The 17,078-nt window shown below is 45.9% G+C and overlaps 1 protein-coding gene across 1 annotated transcript in view; it reads left to right on the forward strand.

The window, feature by feature from the left end:
• The first annotated feature begins 353 nt into the window (after nt 1-353).
• slc16a4 (solute carrier family 16 member 4) overlaps nt 354-17,078 on the forward strand; it is a 33,896-nt gene continuing 17,171 nt past the window's right edge. The window contains exons 1-5 of the mRNA XM_039008686.1: nt 354-449; nt 732-864; nt 1,440-1,583; nt 2,123-2,284; nt 2,460-3,149. Of these exons, the coding sequence (XP_038864614.1) occupies nt 354-449; nt 732-864; nt 1,440-1,583; nt 2,123-2,284; nt 2,460-3,149 (1,225 nt within the window). The remainder of the gene's footprint in view (nt 450-731; nt 865-1,439; nt 1,584-2,122; nt 2,285-2,459; nt 3,150-17,078) is intronic.

Here is a 17,078-nt window from a genome sequence, read left to right on the forward strand (position 1 = left end):
CATATGGATATGAAAGTATTACATATGGATATGAAAGTATTACATATGGATATGGTGTACTTTGAAAGTATTACATGTGGATATGAAAGTATTACATATGGATATGAAAGTATTACATATGGATATGGTGTACTTTGAAAGTATTACATATGGATATGAAAGTATTACATATGGATATGATAGTATTACATATGGATATGATAGTATTACATATGGATATGATAGTATTACATATGGATATGATAGTATTACATATGGATATGGTGTACTTTGAAAGTGTTGCATTGTTGTGGTTTGTTTGCAGCGAGCCCAAGGCTGCCAAGGTTAACCTGTTCAGGAGAAGTAATACCTGTATGAAGACTGAGGATGAGAAGAAAGAGAAAGAGATCCAATATGAAGACCCCCCGGATGGTGGCTGGGGCTGGATGGTCGTACTTCACTGCTTCCTGGTACGCCTTCTTCTTTCCTCGTCTTTGGGTGTTTTTGGGAGGTTTATGTTTATCTATTAGACACGTTTCTAGCATTTCTTGAAATAATTGTTGATATGTTATGCAATTACACAGGGTTGTGGTCAATTTGGAAAGTAAACCAAATTCCAATTCCAGCATTGAAGTGAATTAGAATTGTAGTGTACTGTACTCACATGTTGGTTTGTGTGTGTGTGTTTGTGCCTGCGCGCGTCTGTCTGCCTGCCTATCTGTGTTCCTCCCTCTGTCTGTCTATGCCTCCAGGTGAATGTGCTGGTGATGGGGACCCTAAAAAGCTTTGGGATCTTCTTCGTGGCGTTCCAGGACGAGTTCGGAGGGTCAGCAGAGAGTATCAGCTGGATCGGCTCCATCATGTCTAGCCTGCGGCTCTCAGGAGGTCAGAGTTCACATGACAGGAAAACATTCAGACTACTACTGTATGTGTGTGTGTGTGTGGAAGTCATATTTGTTTGTATGCGTGTGTGTGTGTCTCGCTCAAGGTCAGAGTTCACATGAAACCAAAGTCTGACCACATCACTCGTCCCTCTGGGTCTGGTCTGGGGATCTGGGGTCTGGTCTGGGGGTCTGGGTCTGGTCTGGGGTCTGGTCTGGGGGTCTGGAGGTCTGGAGGTCTGGGGGTCTGGGGGTCTGGAGGTCTGGGGGTCTGGAGGTCTGGGGGTCTGGCGGTCTGGGGGTCTGGCGGTCTGGGGGTCTGGTCTGGGGATCTGGTCTGGGGTCTGGGTCTGGGGGTCTGGTCTGGGTCTGGTCTGGGGGTCTGGTCTGGGGTCTGGTCTGGGGTCTGGTCTGGGGTCTGGGTCGGGGGTCTGGGTCTTGTGTTGCATCGCCTTAAACACTGACAACATCTGACACCTGTATTTCTAACTAAGAACTTATTGGATGGATGGATGGATGGATGGATGAACAAATTATGGGACACATTTTCAAGTTTATCTGTTTGTTTATCCTGTGTAGGTCCCCTGGCCTCTGTAGCTTGTGCGAAGCTGGGTAACAGAGTGACCTCTATAGCCGGGTCTGTGCTGGTCAGTGTTGGCTTCCTCATGAGTATCTTTGCCACCAGTGTGGTATTCCTCTATATCAGCATGGGGCTGATTGTAGGTAAGCTAACAAGTTAAAAGCTCAAACAGTTAAGAGGTTAAAGTGCAGCCGTTAGCCGTGCCACAAAGCAAAGTAAGCCTGGGTCCTAATTCTTAATAGTATACTTGCAATTATTTGTCTTGAGATATTTGATATACTAGAACTGAGGGGTTTTTCTGTCTAACGTTTGTATTTTGGTGACAAATCACAGGTTTCTAATGAAGAATTCTGAATCATAAGTATTTGATTAAGCAATAAGGCCTGGGGGGGGGGGGTGATATATGGCCAATATACCACGGCTAAGGGCTGTTCTTAGGCAGGACCCAACGCGAAGTGTCTGGACACAGCCCTTAGCCGTGAGATATTGGCCATATATCACAAACCCCGAAGTGCCTTATTGCTATTATAAACTGTTTACCACCGTAATTAGTGCAGTAAAAATAAATGTTTTGTCATACCCGTGATATATAGTCTGATATACCACGGCTTTCAGCCAATCAGCATTCAGGGCTCGAACCACCCAGTTTATGATCATAAACATATCATGTATCCCCTCTCAGGCCTTGGTTTTGCCCTCCTGTACCAAGCCACCTCAGTTGTCACGGCAACATATTTCCGTAAGAGGTTAGCGACGGCATATTCCATCGGAAGGTCTGGGATGGGCTTGACCTTCGCCCTCGCCCCCTTCACTCAGCTGCTGCTGGAAAAGTACGCCTGGCAAGGTACTGACACACAGACACACACACTATGTCTGTTGGGGTGTGGGAAGTATTTAATGATTCATTATTTAATGATGTGAATATTATGCATATTTCTGTGTCTGTCACACGTCTACTGTATGATTATTATAGATTGACCCTGTAAAGAGCCTGTAGCACGCGTTTGTTCTTTCCACAGGAGCTCTGCTGATCCTGGGAGGCCTGATGTTGAACCTGGTGGCCTCTGGGATGCTGCTAAGACCCATCCACGTGAAGCCTGCACCACCCCCTTCCTCATCCTCATCTTCATCCATCCAAAAAAGCCCTCTGATAGTTTCAGAGAAGGACCGCCCTCATAATGGATGCTGCCTTAACGGATCCACGCCGTTAACCAATGGCATCGCCAAATCAGACTCTTCCCGTTCCATTCCTCCACCCCTCCACTGGGACGCTGAGACCCAAGAGAAGGCCACGACCCCTGGGCTGGCTCAGAGCAACCACAGCCCCCCACCTCCACCAAACCCTGAACTGATCAAACGTGTCCAGAACAGGCAGGTGAATGGGAACCTTCAGGAGCAGTCCCCCACGACGCCACTCACAGACACCTCCAGTCCGGTGGAACAGAACGGTACCATTAGCATAAACGGTTCCGCTGTGGTTGGGTTCTCCTCGCCGAACGGCACCACCACCGTGGACGACCCCATCCCACCGTTCGTGAAAGACCGAGTCCTGGACTTCTCCCTGTTAAAGAACCCCTTCTTCTGCATATATACCTGGTCCCTGGTGTTTAGCCAGCTGGCTTACTTCATCCCCTACTTCCACCTGTCTGCCCGGGCAAGGAACCTGGGCATCGACGCCATGGACGCTTCCTTCATCATCTCTGTGGCAGGTTAGTTTCACCTGGTCAAATGTATAAATCAACCAACAGGCAGAATCTTGTGTAACACTTGTATTTTGAGAGTCCCACATAGGTGTTGAGTTTTAGTAGATGAGACATGAATATTGTATTTTATTTAAACCAGACCCTCATTTGTCAATAAAATACACTGCTCAAAAAAATAAAGGGAACACTTAAACAACACAATGTAACTCCAAGTCAATCACACTTCTGTGAAATCAAACTGTCCACTTAGGAAGCAACACTGATTGACAATACATTTCACATGCTGTTGTGCAAATGGAATAGACAACAGGTGGAAATTATAGGCAATTAGCAAGACAACCCCAATAAAGGAGTGGTTCTGCAGGTGGTGACCACAGACCACTTCTCAGTTCCTATGCTTCCTGGCTGATGTTTTGGTCACTTTTGAATGCTGGCGGTGCTTTCACTCTAGTGGTAGCATGAGACGGAGTCTACAACCCACACAAGTGGCTCAGGTAGTGCAGCTCATCCAGGATGGCACATCAATGCGAGCTGTGGCAAGAAGGTTTGCTGTGTCTGTCAGCGTAGTGTCCAGAGCATGGAGGCGCTACCAGGAGACAGGCCAGTACATCAGGAGACGTGGAGGAGGCCGTAGGAGGGCAACAACCCAGCAGCAGGACCGCTACCTCCGCCTTTGTGCAAGGAGGATCAGGAGGAGCACTGCCAGAGCCCTGCAAAATGACCTCCAGCAGGCCACAAATGTGCATCTGTCTGCTCAAACGGTCAGAAACAGACTCCATGAGGGTGGTATGAGGGCCCGACGTCCACAGGTGGGGGTTGTGCTTACAGCCCAACACCGTGCAGGACGTTTGGCATTTGCCAGAGAACACCAAGATTGGCAAATTCGCTACTGGCGCCCTGTGCTCTTCACAGATGAAAGCAGGTTCACACTGAGCACGTGACAGACGTGACAGAGTCTGGAGACGCCGTGGAGAACGTTCTGCTGCCTGCAACATCTTCCAGCATGACCGGTTTGGCGGTGGGTCAGTCATGGTGTGGGGTGGCATTTCTTTGGGGGGCCGCACAGCCCTCCATGTGCTCGCCAGAGGTAGCCTGACTGCCATTAGGTACCGAGATGAGATCCTCAGACCCCTTGTGAGACCATATGCTGGTGCGGTTGGCCCTGGGTTCCTCCTAATGCAAGACAATGCTAGACCTCATGTGGCTGGAGTGTGTCAGCAGTTCCTGCAAGAGGAAGGCATTGATGCTATGGACTGGCCCGACCCGTTCCCCAGACCTGAATCCAATTGAGCACATCTGGGACATCATGTCTCGCTCCATCCACCAAAGCCACGTTGCACCACAGACTGTCCAGGAGTTGGCGGATGCTTTAGTCAAGGTCTGGGAGGAGATCCCTCAGGAGACCATCCGCCACCTCATCAGGAGCATGCCCAGGCGTTGTAGGGAGGTCATACAGGCACGTGGAGGCCACACACACTACTGAGCCTCATTTTGACTTGTTTTAAGGACATTACATCAAAGTTGGATCAGCTTGTAGTGTGGTTTTCCACTTTAATTTTGAGTGTGACTCCAAATCCAGACCTCCATGGGTTGATACATTTGATTTCCATTGATCATTTTTGTGTGATTTTGTTGTCAGCACATTCAACTATGTAAAGAAAAAAGTATTTAATAAGAATATTTCATTCATTCAGATCTAGGATGTGTTATTTTAGTGTTCCCTTTATTTTTTTGAGCAGTGTATATAAATCCAAATGAACACCATCAAGCAATCAATTGACAATCAGTCTGGAAAGCTACACTCTTAGAAAAAAGGTTCGGTTGTCCCCTTAGGAGAACCCTTTTTGTTTCCCTCTGTCTAAATGGTTCTACCTGGAACCAAAAGGGTTCTACTTGGAACCACCAAAAAGGGTTATTCAAATGCTTCTCCTAGGGCGACAGCCAAAGAACCCTTTTAAGTTATAGTTAACTCCTTTTTTTCAAAGAGTGCAGTAATAGAATCATGCAGTAATAGAATCATGCAGTAATAGAATCATGCAGTAATAGAATCATGCAGTAATAGAATCATGCAGTAATAGAATCATGCAGTAATAGAATCATGCAGTAATAGAATCATGCAGTAATAGAATCATGCAGTAATAGAATCATGCAGTAATAGAATCATGGGGGTTTGACTATTCCTCTGTTGAATGTAACCTGCTGTAGCTTAACATGCATTGTTTTCAGTCTACTTAGTCAGAGGTAGAACCAGGCAACTTACTTTTCTTTGCATGTGCTGTGGTAGGACAGATTTTGTTTTAGAAGTGATGAATAAAAGTCCTATTTTAGCCTTAGCTAGGGTATGAATTATGTATGAGTTATGTAGCAGCTCAGACCCTGCAGTAGTCTTACAGCTCAGACTCAGACCCTGCAGTAGTTTTACAGCTCAGACTCAGACCCTGCAGTAGTTTTACAGCTCAGACTCAGACCCTGCAGTAGTTTTACAGCTCAGACTCAGACCCTGCAGTAGTCTTACAGCTCAGACTCAGACCCTGCAGTAGTTTTACAGCTCAGCCTCAGACCCTGCAGTAGTTTTACAGCTCAGCCTCAGACCCTGCAGTAGTTTTACAGCTCAGACTCAGACCCTGCAGTAGTTTTACAGCTCAGACTCAGACCCTGCAGTAGTCTTACAGCTCAGCCTCAGACCCTGCAGTAGTTTTACAGCTCAGACTCAGACCCTGCAGTAGTCTTACAGCTCAGACTCAGACCCTGCAGTAGTTTTACAGCTCAGCCTCAGACCCTGCAGTAGTTTTACAGCTCAGACTCAGACCCTAGCTGCAGTGGTGTTACGTAACACATGCCCTTATATAAAACTTGAACTTTGGCCCAGTGGCCTGAGTCGTGGGGTTCAGCTCAGTAGTATTCCCATTGATGAGGCTGAGGCCACTCTGTATGAAAACCAGGCATGCATCCCAAACAGCACCCTACTCCCTATATACGGCCCTGGTAAAAAACTAGTGCACTAAATAGGTAATAGTGTACCATTTAGGGAGCACTCCAATAATAACATATCTCTCGGCCAGCCCAGACCGTCCACTGAGTTGTGGAGTGGTGAATGTGGTACTGAGTGGTGGAGTGGTGAATGTGGTACTGAGTTGTGGAGTGGTGAATGTGGTACTGAGTGGTGAATGTGGTACTGAGTGGTGGAGTGGTGAATGTGGTACTGAGTTGTAGCGTGGTGAATGTGGTACTGAGTTGTAGCGTGGTGAATGTGGTACTGAGTGGTGGAGTGGTGAATGTGGTACTGAGTTGTAGCGTGGTGAATGTGGTACTGAGTTGTGGAGTGGTGAATGTGGTACTGAGTGGTGGAGTGGTGAATGTGGTACTGAGTTGTGGAGTGGTGAATGTGGTACTGAGTGGTGAATGTGGTACTGAGTGGTGGAGTGGTGAATGTGGTACTGAGTTGTGGTACTGAGTGGTGAATGTGGTACTGAGTGGTGGAGTGGTGAATGTGGTACTAAGTTGTGGAGTGGTGAATGTGGTACTGAGTGGTGAATGTGGTACTGAGTTGTGGCGTGGTGAATGTGGTACTGAGTGGTGGAGTGGTGAATGTGGTACTGAGTGGTGGAGTGGTGAATGTGGTACTGAGTTGTGGAGTGGTGAATGTGGTACTGAGTGGTGGAGTGGTGAATGTGGTACTGAGTTGTGGAGTGGTGAATGTGGTACTGAGTTGTGGAGTGGTGAATGCGGTACTGAGTGGTGGAGTGGTGAATGCGGTACTGAGTTGTGGAGTGGTGAATGTGGTACTGAGTGGTGGAGTGGTGAATGTGGTACTGAGTTGTGGAGTGGTGAATGTGGTACTGAGTGGTGGAGTGGTGAATGTGGTACTGAGTTGTGGAGTGGTGAATGTGGTACTGAGTGGTGGAGTGGTGAATGTGGTACTGAGTTGTGGAGTGGTGAATGTGGTACTGAGTGGTGGAGTGGTGAATGTGGTACTGAGTTGTAGCGTGGTGAATGTGGTACTGAGTTGTGGAGTGGTGAATGTGGTACTGAGTGGTGGAGTGGTGAATGTGGTACTGAGTTGTGGAGTGGTGAATGTGGTACTGAGTTGTGGAGTGGTGAATGTGGTACTGAGTTGTGGAGTGGTGAACGCGGTACTGAGTTGTGGAGTGGTGAATGTGGTACTGAGTGGTGAATGTGGTACTGAGTTGTGGAGTGGTGAATGTGGTACTGAGTTGTGGAGTGGTGAATGTGGTACTGAGTTGTGGAGTGGTGAATGTGGTACTGAGTTGTGGAGTGGTGAATGTGGTACTGAGTTGTGGAGTGGTGAACGCGGTACTGAGTTGTGGAGTGGTGAATGTGGTACTGAGTTGTGGAGTGGTGAATGTGGTACTGAGTTGTGGAGTGGTGAATGTGGTACTGAGTTGTGGAGTGGTGAATGTGGTACTGAGTTGTGGAGTGGTGAATGTGGTACTGAGTGGTGAATGTGGTACTGAGTTGTGGAGTGGTGAATGTGGTACTGAGTTGTGGAGTGGTGAATGTGGTACTGAGTTGTGGAGTGGTGAATGTGGTACTGAGTTGTGGAGTGGTGAACGCGGTACTGAGTTGTGGAGTGGTGAATGTGGTACTGAGTGGTGAATGTGGTACTGAGTTATGGAGTGGTGAATGTGGTACTGAGTGGTGAATGTGGTACTGAGTTATGGAGTGGTGAATGTGGTACTGAGTTGTGGAGTGGTGAATGTGGTACTGAGTGGTGAATGTGGTACTGAGTGGTGAACGCGGTACTGAGTTGTGGAGTGGTGAATGTGGTACTGAGTTATGGAGTGGTGAATGTGGTACTGAGTGGTGAATGTGGTACTGAGTGGTGAATGTGGTACTGAGTGGTGGAGTGGTGAATGTGGTACTGAGTTGTGGAGTGGTGAATGTGGTACTGAGTTGTGGAGTGGTGAATGTGGTACTGAGTGGTGAATGTGGTACTGAGTGGTGAATGTGGTACTGAGTGGTGAATGTGGTACTGAGTTGTGGAGTGGTGAACGCGGTACTGAGTTGTGGAGTGGTGAATGTGGTACTGAGTTGTGGAGTGGTGAATGTGGTACTGAGTGGTGAATGTGGTACTGAGTGGTGAATGTGGTACTGAGTGGTGGAGTGGTGAATGTGGTACTGAGTTGTGAATGTGGTACTGAGTGGTGAATGTGGTACTGAGTTGTGGAGTGGTGAATGTGGTACTGAGTGGTGAATGTGGTACTGAGTGGTGAATGTGGTACTGAGTGGTGAATGTGGTACTGAGTTGTGGAGTGGTGAATGTGGTACTGAGTTGTGGAGTGGTGAATGTGGTACTGAGTTGTGGAGTGGTGAATGTGGTACTGAGTTGTGGAGTGGTGAATGTGGTACTGAGTTGTGGAGTGGTGAATGTGGTACTGAGTTGTGGAGTGGTGAATGTGGTACTGAGTGGTGAATGTGGTACTGAGTTGTGGAGTGGTGAATGTGGTACTGAGTGGTGAATGTGGTACTGAGTTATGGAGTGGTGAATGTGGTACTGAATTGTGGAGTGGTGAATGTGGTACTGAATTGTGGAGTGGTGAATGTGGTACTGAGTTGTGGAGTGGTGAATGTGGTACTGAGTTGTGAATGTGGTACTGAGTTGTGGAGTGGTGAATGGGGTACTGAGTTGTGGAGTGGTGAATGTGGTACTGAGTGGTGAATGTGGTACTGAGTGGTGAATGTGGTACTGAGTTGTGGAGTGGTGAATGTGGTACTGAGTTGTGGAGTGGTGAATGCGGTACTGAGTTGTGGAGTGGTGAATGTGGTACTGAGTGGTGAATGTGGTACTGAGTGGTGAATGTGGTACTGAGTGGTGAATGTGGTACTGAGTGGTGAATGTGGTACTGAGTGGTGAATGTGGTACTGAGTTGTGGAGTGGTGAATGTGGTACTGAGTTGTGAATGTGGTACTGAGTGGTGGAGTGGTGAATGTGGTACTGAGTTGTGGAGTGGTGAATGTGGTACTGAGTTGTGGAGTGGTGAATGTGGTACTGAGTGGTGGAGTGGTGAATGTGGTACTGAGTGGTGGAGTGGTGAATGTGGTACTGAGTGGTGGAGTGGTGAATGTGGTACTGAGTTGTGAAGTGGTGAATGTGGTACTGAGTTGTGGAGTGGTGAATGTGGTACTGAGTGGTGGAGTGGTGAATGTGGTACTGAGTGGTGGAGTGGTGAATGTGGTACTGAGTGGTGGAGTGGTGAATGTGGTACTGAGTGGTGGAGTGGTGAATGTGGTACTGAGTTGTGGAGTGGTGAATGTGGTACTGAGTTGTGGAGTGGTGAATGTGGTACTGAGTGGTGAATGTGGTACTGAGTGGTGAATGTGGTACTGAGTTGTGGAGTGGTGAATGTGGTACTGAGTGGTGGAGTGGTGAATGTGGTACTGAGTGGTGAATGTGGTACTGAGTGGTGGAGTGGTGAATGTGGTACTGAGTGGTGGAGTGGTGAATGTGGTACTGAGTGGTGAATGTGGTACTGAGTTGTGGAGTGGTGAACACGGTACTGAGTTGTGGAGTGGTGAATGTGGTACTGAGTGGTGAATGTGGTACTGAGTGGTGAATGTGGTACTGAGTTGTGGAGTGGTGAATGTGGTACTGAGTTGTGGAGTGGTGAATGTGGTACTGAGTGGTGAATGTGGTACTGAGTGGTGAATGTGGTACTGAGTGGTGAACGCGGTACTGAGTTGTGGAGTGGTGAATGTGGTACTGAGTGGTGAATGTGGTACTGAGTTGTGGAGTGGTGAATGTGGTACTGAGTGGTGGAGTGGTGAATGTGGTACTGAGTTGTGGAGTGGTGAATGTGGTACTGAGTGGTGAATGTGGTACTGAGTGGTGAATGTGGTACTGAGTTGTGGAGTGGTGAATGTGGTACTGAGTTGTGGAGTGGTGAATGTGGTACTGAGTTGTGGAGTGGTGAATGTGGTACTGAGTGGTGAATGTGGTACTGAGTTGTGGAGTGGTGAATGTGGTACTGAGTTGTGGAGTGGTGAATGTGGTACTGTGGGGAATGTGGTACTGTGGGGAATGTGGGGAATGTGGTACTGTGGGGAATGTGGTACTGTGGGGAATGTGGTACTGTGGTATGGAGTGGTGAATGTGGTACTGAGTTGTGGAGTGGTGAATGTGGTACTGAGTTGTGAATGTGGTACTGAGTTGTGGAGTGGTGAATGGGATACTGAGTTGTGGAGTGGTGAATGTGGTACTGAGTGGTGAATGTGGTACTGAGTGGTGAATGTGGTACTGAGTGGTGAATGTGGTACTGAGTTGTGGAGTGGTGAATTTGGTACTGAGTTGTGAATGTGGTACTGAGTTGTGGAGTGGTGAATGTGGTACTGAGTTGTGGAGTGGTGAATGTGGTACTGAGTTGTGGAGTGGTGAATGTGGTACTGAGTTGTGGAGTGGTGAATGTGGTACTGAGTTGTGGAGTGGTGAATGTGGTACTGAGTTGTGAATGTGGTACTGAGTTGTGGAGTGGTGAATGGGGTACTGAGTTGTGGAGTGGTGAATGTGGTACTGAGTTGTGGAGTGGTGAATGTGGTACTGAGTTGTGGAGTGGTGAATGTGGTACTGAGTGGTGAATGTGGTACTGAGTGGTGAATGTGGTACTGAGTTGTGGAGTGGTGAATGTGGTACTGAGTTGTGGAGTGGTGAATGTGGTACTGAGTGGTGAATGCGGTACTGAGTTGTGGAGTGGTGAATGTGGTACTGAGTGGTGAATGTGGTACTGAGTTATGGAGTGGTGAATGTGGTACTGAGTGGTGAATGTGGTACAGCGTTATGGAGTGGTGAATGGGGTTGTCTGTAACTATTTATGGTTGTCAGTAACTAGTTCTGCCAAATGATTTCCAAGATAATGTCTGTTGCCACAGTCTGCTCCGTGTGTAGTAATGGAGGGAATGTAATGATAGGAGATGTGTAGTGTGTTGTGACAGACTGTCACGTCGAGTAGCTAGCTAGCTAGTGCACAAGCTTTGAGTTCTGGGTTCTGAGATCAGGAAGGGGAGTGTTAGGATGGGTGTTGGTACGTGTATTAATGTAGGTCTAACACAGACGTTTATGTACTGGGATCCAGTAGAGTCAGTGAATGCCAGCCAGACAAAGCCAACAGTGGGTATGGATGTCTCTATTTTCATCTTGACCCCTGAGTACCCCTAAAAGAAAGCAGAGGGCTGACGATCCGGGTGCCGCAGAGATCATTAGTGGATGGCCGGTCCTCTGAGTTAACCCTGTCGGTCCTTAGATCACATCTAAAATTGGCTTTTCATTTCATCTGACTTTCATTTATCTGCACGTCCAGCCCTCATATTTAGCCTCACAATGAAGTGTTTTAACATTTTATTTTCAGGACAACCAGAACACAAAACAATTTGACATAAACAGTTGCATTCATGAGTTTTATTGATAAATGTTAATAAGAAAATAAGGTCCATATGAATTTATATGAATTCTTTAAGTACAGAACTTGTTTGCTCACTGGGAAATACATTTCCAACTAGTCAGAGTCAAATGTGTGGAGTTTGTGACAGCAACTATGTGAGCTAATTACAGTATTATAGACACTATGACCTGGGATTTACTATGATCTTCTAGGTAGAAGAACCCCTTACAGTATTATAGATACTATGTCCTGGGATTTCCTATGATCTTCTATGTAGTAGAACCCCTTACAGTACTATAGACACTATGACCTGGGATTTACTATGATCTTCTATGTAGTAGAACCCCTTACAGTATTATAGACACTATGTCCTGGGATTTACTATGATCTTCTATGTAGTAGAACCCCTTACAGTATTATAGACACTATGTCCTGGGATTTACTATGATCTTCTATGTAGTAGAACCCCTTACAGTATTATAGACACTATGTCCTGGGATTTCCTATGATCTTTTATGTAGTAGAACCCCTTACAGTATTATAGACACTATGTCCTGGGATTTCCTATGATCTTCTATGTAGTAGAACCCCTTACAGTATTATAGACACTATGTGACTCTTGTGTAGCTTGTGAATGTGTTCATGAGTCTCAGCTTTTCATAGATACATTTTCATAGTTTTTGCTCAAACCATTCAGACTCGACAGAAGTTTTTGTGAAAATACCTGGCACCAGGCCCCTTCAGGATCTGCCCTTGTCTCAGAAACACAGCTCCAGCTCAGCCCCTGTTAATCACACAGACTAGTGGTTGGTATCTACGGATGCAGAAGTATATAATGGTACAACCCAGAAGTCTGTGGCTCAAACCCACGTTTAAAGGGGGTTACAAGTCCAAAACACGCAAGCGTTATGGTGAAACTCATTGGGATAAAGGGTTTAACACAGTGAGGTGGAGAACATTAGAGGATGGTCTATGCTCCTCTTGGAGTTACAGGGTTTTAATAAGTAGGTCTGTGATTAGGGGGGATGATGGCATTGGGGTATTCTCAGCACACATTTGTTCTGTCTCACATTCTGCTGTCATGTCATTCCCAGAGACAGAGAGAGACAGAGAGAGACAGCGAGAGACTGCCAACCACTCCTGCCACAACAAACCCAACATATCCCCAATGTCTCCCAGCCTCCGCCCTCCCCCCCTCTCCTCCCCACATCAATTGAAAGAGGCCCTTTCAGCTAGCTGAGCTCAGACAGAGAGGAGGGCCACCATAGTCCAGACCATAGAAATTGAATTACTAGAACGCACATTCCCATTCCAGTCCATGTTCATTCATTCTATTATTTCTATTTCTATGCTCCAGACAAGGCCTCATGTCAGGCCATCGTCGCTGCTCCACTGGGGTTGCTAGGCAACGGCTTACTGAGTAAAAGTGGCTGCCGTGGCGACAGGAGGGCATCCCGATTATAATTTTTTTGTCCAATGTTGAAGTGGCTGGTTGATATTGTTCCCTCAGAATCGCTGAGGCGGAGATGTGTACAAATGGAGAGGCGAGATGAGCCAACAGAGCTTGTTTAGTAATGAGAAAGACTGGGGGAAACAGGAATGACTAACATGTGTTTTAAAACCCTGCCTTAACTGTGACCTCACTAGGGAAACCATGTGGTATAAAACCCTGCTTTAACTGTGACCTCACTAGGGAAACCATGTGGTTTAAAACCCTGCTTTAACTGTGACCTCACTAGGGAAACCATGTGGTATAAAACCCTGCTTTAACTGTGACCTCACTAGGGAAACCATGTGGTTTAAAACCCTGCTTTAACTGTGACCTCACTAGGGAAACCATGTGGTTTAAAACCCTGCCTTAACTGTGACCTCACTAGGGAAACCATGTGGTTTAAAACCCTGCCTTAACTGTGACCTCACTAGGGAAACCATGTGGTTTAAAACCCTGCCTTAACTGTGACCTCACTAGGGGAACCATGTGGTTTAAAACCCTGCTTTAACTGTGACCTCACTAGGGGAACCATGTGGTATAAAACCCTGCCTTAACTGTGACCTCACTAGGGAAACCATGTGGTTTAAAACCCTGCTTTAACTGTGACCTCACTAGGGAAACCATGTGGTTTAAAACCCTGCTTTAACTGTGACCTCACTAGGGAAACCATGTGGTTTAAAACCCTGCTTTAACTGTGACCTCACTAGGGAAACCATGTGGTTTAAAACCCTGCTTTAACTGTGACCTCACTAGGGAAACCATGTGGTTTAAAACCCTGCCTTAACTGTGACCTCACTAGGGAAACCATGTGGTTTAAAACCCTGCTTTAACTGTGACCTCACTAGGGAAACCATGTGGTTTAAAACCCTGCTTTAACTGTGACCTCACTAGGAAACCATGTGGTTTAAAACCCTGCCTTAACTGTGACCTCACTAGGGAAACCATGTGGTTTAAAACCCTGCCTTAACTGTGACCTCACTAGGGAAACCATGTGGTTTAAAACCCTGCTTTAACTGTGACCTCACTAGGGGAACCATGTGGTTTAAAACCCTGCTTTAACTGTGACCTCACTAGGGGAACCATGTGGTATAAAACCCTGCCTTAACTGTGACCTCACTAGGGAAACCATGTGGTTTAAAACCCTGCTTTAACTGTGACCTCACTAGGGAAACCATGTGGTTTAAAACCCTGCTTTAACTGTGACCTCACTAGGGAAACCATGTGGTTTAAAACCCTGCTTTAACTGTGACCTCACTAGGGAAACCATGTGGTTTAAAACCCTGCTTTAACTGTGACCTCACTAGGGAAACCATGTGGTTTAAAACCCTGCCTTAACTGTGACCTCACTAGGGAAACCATGTGGTTTAAAACCCTGCTTTAACTGTGACCTCACTAGGAAACCATGTGGTTTAAAACCCTGCTTTAACTGTGACCTCACTAGGGAAACCATGTGGTTTAAAACCCTGCTTTAACCGTGACCTCACTAGGGAAACCATGTGGTATAAAACCCTGCTTTAACTGTGACCTCACTAGGGAAACCATGTGGTTTAAAACCCTGCTTTAACTGTGACCTCACTAGGGAAACCATGTGGTTTAAAACCCTGCTTTAACTGTGACCTCACTAGGAAACCATGTGGTTTAAAACCCTGCTTTAACTGTGACCTCACTAGGGAAACCATGTGGTTTAAAACCCTGCTTTAACCGTGACCTCACTAGGGAAACCATGTGGTATAAAACCCTGCTTTAACTGTGACCTCACTAGGGAAACCATGTGGTTTAAAACCCTGCTTTAACCGTGACCTCACTAGGGAAACCATGTGGTTTAAAACCCTGCTTTAACTGTGACCTCACTAGGGAAACCATGTGGTTTAAAACCCTGCTTTAACTGTGACCTCACATAATGCCAAGATTGCGTAGCAGTGCAGACCTTGTTTTTCGTTCTTCCGTGTAAATTTGGTATTTTTCGTCTTTTTTGTATATATTTCAATACATTTTCAATCTCTTTTTCCATTATTAAATGAAATATACCTTCCGGCAACCCACCTCACCCAATGTGATACGGATCTGCTATTTTTAGACCTTAGCGCCAGAACCTCGATCAGCAGCTAACCAGCTAATTAGCTACTAGCTATTTAGTCATTGTTAGCCACTGCTAGCGGCCTTTACCTTTATCACAGACACCAGCCGCTTTTAGCCTGGATAAGACTTGCCAGTCAGCTCAGGGCGTTATCAACCCTGAGCATATCGGACTGTTTTTCTCCACGACAACACCGGATTTCTGCCGTAAGTCCTGGACCATTACTCCAAATCATCGCAGCTAGCTAGCTGCCACCGAGTGGCCCAGCCCCGAAGCTACAGTGGGGAGAACAAGTATTTGATACACTGCCGATTTTGCAGGTTTTCCTACTTACAAAGCATGTAGAGGTCTGTCATTTTTTTATCATAGGTACACTTCAACTGTGAGATGGAATCTAAAACAAAAATCCAGAAAATCACATTGCATGATTTTTAAGTAATTAATTTGCATTTTATTGCATATATTATAGATATAGATGAGCAGCTGTCCACATACTTTTGGTCATGTAGCGTACATGTAGCTAAATAATCTGATTCTACCCCCCCCCCCCCCCCCCCCACTTCCGTAAAGAAATCACATTCGACGTCAAAGTCCATCATAAATACCTTCCAAACACACTGCTCTGGCCTCCCAAGACCCCAAGAGTCCTTGTAATGACTTTCTCGGCACAATTTTTATGTTAACTTATTTCATTAGGCTTATATTTACCAATGTATTTTGTTATTTAATATTGAAATTCAGGAAGAAGGTTAATGTGCGCCATGATTTGGGACCTAGGTCTGGACTGCTTATCAGTATTATGAGTAATGGAAAAGGGAATTGAATCACAAAGCAAAATAAAATAAAAACAAAATAGTCAGTAGGATTATGTTACCGTTACAGTAGCAAGCCAAATACAACACAAGCAAACAAATAACATTAGAAATTACTTTGTAGTGACTACAGGTTTTAGTAATTTATTTTGCAATCTACCTCGAATGGTTGGAGCTTTCCCGTCTATGGTAGAATGACGGTGGGAATAGAAGCCGGTTTCAACCGGTCCCAAAGTGATCAAAGTGATCACTGCAAAACGGACAACCGCCGCTGGTGAATCACTTCAGGCTTTGTATCGACACCATAAATCAGGATGTCGGATGGCCTGCAGCCATGCCCGACACATAGTTCTATCGTGGACAGGAAAAGAGTGAAAATGTGCAATATATTTGTATCTGACAGGGACATTATTGCGCCCGGGTACAATGCCCCCGAATTCTGGACAGATATTCTGCCTACTTCCCTAAAGTTACTCAGCTACTCGAGTATGATTCGCCTACTACTTTACTTCAGAGATTGGAAACCACTACTAACCGCTAGCCTAGCTAGCATCTCTTTGTTAACTTCCTGTCGTCCTGACTTCCTGTCTTGAAGACCAATAGTAACATGCTCCTTCATCCTGCCTCGTGTAATTATCAATCTTAGAACTACGAAGAAGAAAATCAACGGATTACAGACGATACGCTAGCATAATGCGCTAGCATAAAGTAGGTCTTATTTTAAAAAATGACTTTTTACATATAAAACACATTTATTTGGCAAGTCAATGCCGAGTCACCAATTGTTGTTTATGTAACGGTAAATACACATTGTTTTTAATGCATATTTAGGTAATTTTGGAAATGTAGCATGTTTATATAAAAATACAGAAGTCTACGTACTCAAGTAATGTACCTAGAAACTGTCTGTGGTACTGACAAACTTCCAGGCAAGTGTTATAAAGGGCCCAGAAGTGTTTTTGGATGAACTTCCCCTTTAAGGTTTATCGTTGAGTTGCATGGTGCACTAACACCTGCCTGTCTTATCTGTCTGTGTGACTGTCAGAGGTGAGAGCCCCACAAACATCAAGGCCACAGACAAAGCCTTGTGACTTCCCATTCCCAAGCATTTGGCTTCCAGGAAGAGTGGAGTGGAGAGATCTGTTTGTGCTGTCTTAGAGT

Source organism: Salvelinus namaycush, chromosome 14 (genome assembly GCF_016432855.1).
Source record: "Salvelinus namaycush isolate Seneca chromosome 14, SaNama_1.0, whole genome shotgun sequence".
Classification (NCBI taxonomy): Eukaryota; Metazoa; Chordata; class Actinopteri; order Salmoniformes; family Salmonidae; genus Salvelinus; species Salvelinus namaycush.